Source organism: Hippocampus zosterae, chromosome 4 (assembly GCF_025434085.1).
Source record: "Hippocampus zosterae strain Florida chromosome 4, ASM2543408v3, whole genome shotgun sequence".
NCBI lineage: Eukaryota > Metazoa > Chordata > Actinopteri > Syngnathiformes > Syngnathidae > Hippocampus > Hippocampus zosterae.
The window spans coordinates 23000950-23009541 of NC_067454.1; the positions used below are offsets into that span (position 1 = coordinate 23000950).

The window sequence follows — 8592 nt, forward strand, 5'->3', positions numbered from 1 at the left end:
ATAACTAAAAATGTAATCTTTTTTATTAAATAACACGAACTAGAGCAATTTCAGCCATAATAAAAGAGTCTTGAATTAACTCGTTTACTCACATAAAATAGCAAAATAGGGGAACCACAGATTGTTACATACATTTTATTATATTTCAGATTGACAAGTGGATTCACCCACATCGGTCAACAATACTGTTAACTGGTTGATTACCAAAAAACATTGAGTTCTGCAAACTTGATCTTCAGTGCTGTGCATACATATATTGCTGCTAGCTCTCTCACTGTGCTCCTTTTAAATGTGCATAAATCCCAGTTTGCATTCACGTGCTGTAGTTGATCTGCTAGTTTTAGTCCACAGAGCATTACATTTTGAAAATATAGGCTGGGCATTCTTTATCATTTTCTATCCATTTGCTGCCTTCTCCTCACTTGGGTCATGGTTGATCAGCAGATTATCTGTCACGTAGAAATAGTTTCCCGCCATGTTTCATTGTGCTTCTTTGTGTGTGCTCATGTGACTACCTGGCTCCGTCTGATTGGTCAAATGCAGTCAAACATTCCTGGTAGTTGCATTGGATCGGTGAAACAGACTTGTGACAAACGTCTCTGTGATGAACCAAAATAACATTTGCAAGGAATAATAAATTCCTGTAGATAAAAATAGAAGTCACATGGAGAATTTAGTTCAATGTGCAGGAGAAAATGTAGCATGTCTTCTTCATAATAATGGTCAAGTAAAACTGTCAAAATCAATGAACCAAAGCAGCATATTTTACAAAAATATGCTGCTTTGGTTCATTGAAATATTATTAAATAAAAATAAATAACACTAAAATAATTTTAGTGATGTCGGAGGAAAATTCACACATGGACTGGAAGCACATATAAACTCCACTTGTCACGTTGCGAGGTGGTAGTGGACCCCAAAAAGCAGGCAGGAGGAAGGAGCAGAGCAGGGTGTATTTGAAGAAGTGTATTGATAAAACACAGAAAACTAAAACCTAAGCAAACAAAGTAGCAAACAAAAATCATGACTGAAGATAAAACATAACAGCAACCAAAACATGACTGAAACAAACCTGATTATTACGGCAAACAAACAAGCATGACAGTAGCAAGAGCAAACAATGACCCGACAGCGAGTGTTCGGGCAGGAGTCCTTTTATACAACTAATTACCAAATGACCAACAGGTGTGCAGCTGCCGGGGGAGCCCTACAGTGCCACCTGTTGGTCCCTAAACCGAATCATGACACCACTGCTGATTCAAATACAGATCATCCGATTTAGCAGACATAGCGGATATTCTATCTTGCTGCCTTTGTGATCAATATCCATGATTAGTTTATGCTGGTAACCAATTGTCGTATTGTCAAGCACAGTACTTAACACAATCAAGCGTATCCAATGTAATGTGCAGGCAATGCGTGCATACTGACTTTAATCAGTTGTTGTGTCCAGCTGAATTTTGATTTTTTTTTTGTGCCACCACATGCTGCCAGCTGTGAAATGTGTCAGTGAGTCCATGGCAACAGTGTTACCATGGAAATAAAGCTAGAAGCGAAGGATTTGTGATGCAGAGTAACAATGACCTGGCCCTCGTTTTTGGACTGAGTAATGGACTGTGATTCCGGCCAGAGCCTTAACACCCACGTTGCCTATATTGCGTTGTCCCTTGTCTCAAACGTTCACAGAATAACCACAATGTGCAGAAAAATCTGAAACTTTTGGTCAGTGCAGCCCTTGATGCCAATATAAGATTGATTTATTTGTTTATTACATCAAACATCCTGTGGAAATGTTAACTTTTTTTCTTTTTTGCAATTTGAAAAAAAAATAGTGCGGGTGAATTGCATTTAAGTGGTAGTAATGAGACTACGAACTCAAGATAAATATTACAGTACATGGAACAGCATAAACTGGACAACAAACAGTGAGTGGCAGTTCATTACGTTAAAGGCAGTTTGTAAAATATTATTTCATGTGCTGTTTTAATAGAAGGGGAAAAAACTGAAACCCAGGACAAAAGAGAACCTTTTAGCTTTAAAAGGGTCCCTGAAAATTTATCTCTTAACAGTACTGCGCACTTCAAGCCATAGTCCAAGTGAAAATGTCATCCAAGTGTGCATTCAGGAAGGTGGTAATGGTAATAATAATGCAGGTGGTCTGGGAGACGGGGGAATGTGTCCAGTGTGCACTCACACAGCCTTGCGGCGCCAAACTGGAGGCACCACCTCATAGTAGCTTGCATCAAACAGAGGATGCATTCTTCAGTAGATACATGTATTCTATGAAATCGACAGTCAAATTATGTTTTTTTCATCCTGAAAATGAATGTCCTCCTGCAAAAGAAACTTGCACTAGTGTGGAGAGTAGAACACGACAGCAGATAGTCCCCCACCATTAAAGAGTTTCTGCTGATGTAATGGGTGTCAAACCTTACTTGAGAAAATTGTGGACATGACAAAGCAGCAAAGACAGACTTTTCTCATCTAGTGGTGTATAAACTAACATGGCGCACATTTCAAATTAGCAAGGACGAAAGAACACACAGAGCGAACATTTTATATGACATTTTGAGATCTGCAGATGCAAATATATGTAGTTTGGAATCTATGAGTAAATGACTTGCCAAAGTGACAGTTTTGAGTTAGTGTGATGGAAGCTGTGTGGAAACCATTTGACTGGGAAGATATACAAAGCCAAGAAGATTCACCATGGAGATAGTCGCTGCAGGCTCTATGTTGGCCAATCCATGTGTGAAAATGATGTAGCATGCCCACACAATCAGTCTTTCCCTATCTGAACCCATCTGATCATCATCTGTGCCATTGAGCAGAAAACAAATTTGCTGTATTCAGTTGCTATGTTGACCTCATTTTTGGAGCACGTATGATTATGGGTCAATCTGGCCTCAATCTGAACCGCATGACCCTTTTTCATTACTCCAGAGCCCAGTCCTAATTCTTGCCGCATTGGCAACTATTTAAAACAAAAGTCTATGATGATGATTAGAGTTTATTTTGCATTGATGATGGCTCACCTCTATCCTTCTAGGTTTGAACAATGCTTTGGACAACCTGAACACTGAAGTCAAATTTTCCTAAACTCCAATCATAGGGCACACATTTAACCAGGAATAACCACTCAGAATAAGCACAGACAATTTAGCAAACTATGTTTGTCCTGCATATCATTCCAAATCCACAAAAAATATTCAGGGAGACGATCAGATAATCTGGTATGTCTTCCATTTTTGAATAATTGCTCCCACAGTTGATTTCTTCACACCAAGCTGCTAACCTATTTTTGCAGGTTTGGTCTATATATATATGCCTGGCGCAGGTCTATAATTTTTTATAGCTCGCTAGTTTTGGCCATAGTGAAGTTTAGAGTGTGACTGTTTGAGGTTGTGGACAGGCATCTTTTATACTGATAAACAAGTTCAAACAAGTGTCACGAATACAGGTAACAAGAGGACAGAGGAGCCTCTTCAAGAAGTTACGAGACTGGGAGAGCCTGAAATCTTGCTTGGAGGTAGGTGACCGAATACTTATTGCCCACCATCATTTGTAAATAAATTATTTAAAAATCAGACAATGTCATTTTCTAGATTTTCCCCCTCATTTTATCTCTCATAGTTGAGGTACGCATATGATGAAAAATCCACTTTGTAAGTGGGAAAACTGGCACAATTGATGGCTGACTACATACTTTCCCCCCAGTTTAACTTAAAGGTTTGGCTGCATCCTTTGTCTAAATTAGGTAAATAAAGACCACATGGCGCAGGCTCATGTCAACTGTATCCTTCAGCCAAAGACAGAGTCAGAAGTAACAATTGGACATGTCGTTATTAAAAATCAAGCAGAGCGCTGAGAAGCAGTGAGGATTCAGAAGCAAAGCCGAATTAACAATTAGTGGGTTTTCTCAGAGTACGCCTATCCCGCCCCATGCCCCCATCATTCCAAAAACATGCATGGCAGGTTAATGTGATGTTATAAGGATAGTTGTTTGTCTATGTCAGGGGTGCCCAAACTTTTTGAACCGAAGATCGGCTTTTCGATCAACCAACCTTCCGCGATCAACCCGTTACCACGCACATGCATGCAGAAGCACATACACATGCACGCCATGATGAGCAACATCCTGACATGGAGACATGCGACGCACTTTTGTAGCCTGTTAGCTATCGTAGCTCACCCGTACCATTTTAAAGTGCTTCCCTCGGCCCTCTAGATTCCTATTCTTTGCCCATGCCCTCAGTGAATCGTGCACGAAACAAACTCAAAATGAGAATAATCATAACGATAAAAGATATTGCGCAACAGCTCTGATCACAAGCTGCAATTGCAAACTGCTGAGCGCTAACAACTTCCGGTGATGCAGTTTACACGCCACCGTAAGTTAAAGATTTACCTGCTTTATTTCATTTTATTTTTTTTATACTTTTTGTGAAAATTAGATTAATAGGATTATTAGCTCAGGGTGTACCCCGCCTATTGCCCAAAGACAGCTGGGATAGGGTCAAGCACCCAACGCACCCCGTGTGAGGATAAGCTGATCAGAAAATGGATGGATCTTTTTATTTCAAAAATGGCTCAAAACCTTTCCACATTTGTGTGCAATAAACTTGCCACCAAGAACGAGGTTAGACTAATTTTTTTGTGTGTTCTGTGATCCTCTTGGGCATTTACTATTATTGCTATTTATGCCTGCGATTGGCTGGCAACCGGTTCAGGGTGTCCCCCGCCTATTGCCCGTAGACTGCTGGGATAGGCTCCAGCACCCTGCGACTCTAGTGAGGATTAAGCGGTTCGGAAAATGGGTGGATGCTATTTATGCTCCACTATTATTGTGTTTTATCTCAACTGGAGTTTTACAGTTTAGTTATTTAGTTCTTTGCCTACTGCAGAGAGGAGCAGCTGAATGTGAAAGCACGATTACTTGCTTATAAATGTTGTCTTACTCTGGAACAATTTTTCCCCTGCCACTTTGGAAGAAAATGGCTCACTCCCTGCTGCTTCCAAAAGTATCAATTTGAGGACATAAAAAAAAGGAAATAATTTGCCAACACCTGTTGCCTGTCCAAACAATACTACTTCTTTGACCTACTTGGAAACATCCTTCCATTGACTCTCACTTTGAAGCAATATAAAGAAATATCTAAATATAAAGCCTTAAGAGAGCTGGACTTTATTTCACTAAAATTTGGCAAATTTGCTGAATTATGCCTTGTTGCATGGATGCAAGTGTATTGTTTATGATCAACAATACACTTGCATCCATGCATTTTTTCCCTGCAGTTTTATTTTAAAGCAAATGTATGATTTTTTTTTCGTCAATGAACGCGACAGCTTCTTGTTTACTTTCAAACTTAGCTTGTAACAGACATGACTGTCACGTTCTGTCCGAAGCGATAACTATCGCTTCGTGCAGAACAATGAAAATAAAGAGTTGGATCCCCGGAAAACAGACACGAAAGAACCTTGTCAAAACAAAGAGTGTCTTTAATGACAAAAACAGAAAGAGCCCGACAGGGAAAAAACGGTAACACAACACGCTGGTCAAATAAGGACCAGGGGAGAAATAAGGAAACAACCGAAAACGCTCGCCGAAAAAACAAAGTGCGAGGAACTACTGAATAGGCAATATAAGAGAGTACAATTTAGTGACTAATCGCGAATGGCAAGAGTAAAGGCCGCAAGGCAAGAAGGCAACGAGTAATCTATAATCGAGGAATTAGCACGAGAGAGCAATGGCACGGCGTGGAATTCTCCGGCAGCGAGATGACTGTCGGAGTCTCTTAATAAAAGAGGGTAATCAGCCCGAAATTACGGACAGGTGCGCGGATGGCGGGGGAGAAAACCCGCCACCTGCTGGCGGACACGCGACGTGACAATGACGTCTCTGATTGACTGGTGAAAGGACTCTTAGATTCTCTCCCCTTTCATCTAGAACTGCTTCAAACAACAAGCTGTATGCTGGTATATGGTTATGGTTGCATGACTGTCCATGTCTTATGTGTTTTGTTCTATGACTATATTTTGTTATTTTATGATTATGTTAACTGTTGTATAAAGCGCGTTGTTACAGCTGCAGCTGTTGTGAAACCGCGGTTTAAATAACAATTTGTCTGTCGGTACCTGCTGTGCGTTGTTTTTACCGCTGGGTGTCAGTAACGCTTAGAAATGGAATTTAGTGCTGCTTGGGCGCTTATGGTTCGGGAAGGAAAAAAAACTGAAATCGAGACATACAGACTACGGATCTTCCTTTTGATACATTGCCAAATATACACTGTCCTTTCCTAAATTTTAAAGGAGGCACCTCTTGATCCCTCGTTGATCCGATGGCTTGGACCACAAAGATCACTTTCTTGTATCACGCGCTGAAAACGAAGATGCTGAGTGGACAAAGAGGAGATCTTAGTTCTGCAATTGATTGCTCAGCCAAGTACGAACAGAAACGGTGTGGAAAAGATTTGAATTTGTATTTGTAAAACACAATGCGAAAAAATAAACAGAATAGAATTTTCAGTGAGGAATTCAAATTGTACAATTCAGATTCTTTTTTTTAATTTAAAGACTCGAAATAAACAATGAAAAAAAATCTCAGTCATTCTGAATCACTTTTTCGAGGCACTCAATGAAGTTTAGCAATTCCAATTCAAATACATATTATTCAAATTCAGTTATTCGTAAGCCCATAGAATTGAACTCCGTAACTTTCGTGCATGCATCCACCAAACCCTTTCAAATTGAAAACAACATCTTAAAATGAAAATATATCACTGTTGCACTCTAACTCGTTTTATTGAAGGAACAGTCAACAAAACATGAATTTCATACCCCCCCAAAAAACCCTGTGGCACAGCTCATTACACATTTACTGCAAATTAAGTGATTTCAAGTTCCTCACACGAGCAAGCAGTTGGCAACGGAGGCAAGGGAAAATTATACCACCGAGTCAGTCCATTAAAGCGGGAGCCAGTCACTCGCAACAGCTTGCTAAAACATTCATAGATGGGTGATAAACGCGCCAGAGCCGCGCGTAACATACGCACAGCCCCAAAGCTGAAAAAGAAATGCTAAACGTCTGACGCGCGCCCCCTGCGGATAAGGAGCCTGAGTTTGGTCCTAAAATCGGGTCTCATGAGGCAATATAGGACGGGGTTGAGGCAGCTGTTGGCGTGGGCCAAACACACGGTGAGTGGGAACACGTACGTGTGCGCCACGTAATAGCTTCGATCCCAGTTGGCCACGTTCAGTTTGACCAGAACGCTCCACAGAGTGACGGCGTGGTTGGGCATCCAGCAGAGGAAGAAGGAGAGCACGACTATGGTGACGGATTTGGTGACTCGCGATCTCCTTTCGGGGTTGCTGGTCTTCATGCTCCTGATGCGGATGACGCGCAGAAGCTTCGCGTAGCTGACCGACACCACCGAAATGGGCACCACGAATCCGACGAGAATCTTGTGGATTTGGTACGCCGCCAGCCAATCCTGTCCGCCGGGGAACTTGAGCAAACACAGGGTTTCTCCGCTCACCTTGCTCACGGTGGAGAAAATCGACGTGGGTAAAGTGGCCACGGTAGCGAGGACCCAAATGGCGGCGCAGGTCCATTTGTCCGTCCGGGGTTTTTGCGCGTCCGTGCGCTTGAGGGCCGACGTGAGCGACAGGTATCTGGTGATGCTCATGGCCGTGAGGAAAAAGACGCTGGCGTACATGTTGAGCACCGTGACGGACAGCACCACTTTGCACATGATGCCTCCGAAGGGCCAGCTGAAGTCCAGCACCGTGTCCACGGCCCAGAAGGGCAGCGTCAGCACGAACTGCAGGTCCGTCAGCGCCAAGTTGAGCACGAAAACGTTCATCCGGGACGTTTTGCGCTCGTGCTTGCTCCCCAGGAGGAAGAAGACCAGCAGGTTGCCCGCGAGACCCGCGGCGCACACCAGGGAATAAACCGAACAGATGAGGACTCTGAGAACGGGGCTTTCGTCCGCGGAGACGTCGATGTCGTCCAGGTTCATAAAACTGGAGCTGTTGGACCACACGGTGTAGTTGTTGATCTCGCTCATGGCTCGATCGCGGCTCCAGCGCGCGCACTGGCTGTTCTTTTAAGCCGTCCGCACTCTGCAGCCTTTATTTCCACCCCCAAACATCATCAGCATCATCATCGTCATAGTTCACAGTATGGAGATACTGGAGAGCGGCACCTAAACACATTTCCAACTAAATGAACTAAAATGTCCAGCACTCAAAAAAGTAGTTCAACTTTTCCCGCATATGTTTGGGGGAAAAAAATCCTTCGTAATATGAGGCTTTTTGCAATACTAACCAACAGCCCAGACATACAGACACAAGGAAGACAGGAGATTGTTGTTACATGTAATGAACAGCCAGTAAGTACTTGCCAGAAATTTCTACAGCTTCTTCAATGTTGCCGTCACCTTCTTGGCAGCCTCATTGACCTCTTTTTCCTCTCGTCTTTTGATCAATTTTAGCAGAACGTCCAGTTCTTGATAATTTCACTATAGAGTCATATTTTCTCCATTTCATGATTGTCTTCACCGTGTTCCATGGTGTATTTCATGCTCGGAAACA

General features: G+C 42.4%; 1 protein-coding gene across 1 annotated transcript; it reads right to left on the reverse strand.

Moving 5' to 3' along the window:
• Positions 1-6774: 6774 nt before the first annotated feature.
• On the reverse strand, positions 6775-8246 carry LOC127599369 (relaxin-3 receptor 1-like). Its single transcript, XM_052063299.1, has one exon. It carries the CDS (start codon positions 8064-8066, stop codon positions 7077-7079), a length of 990 nt encoding a protein of 329 aa, XP_051919259.1. The 5' UTR covers positions 8067-8246; the 3' UTR covers positions 6775-7076.
• Between the last annotated feature and the right edge of the window lie 346 nt (positions 8247-8592).

Bases quoted from the DNA above. Each gene is read 5' to 3' on its own strand.
- LOC127599369 (XM_052063299.1), bottom strand. From the start codon at position 8,066: ATGAGCGAGATCAACAACTACACCGTGTGGTCCAACAGCTCCAGTTTT.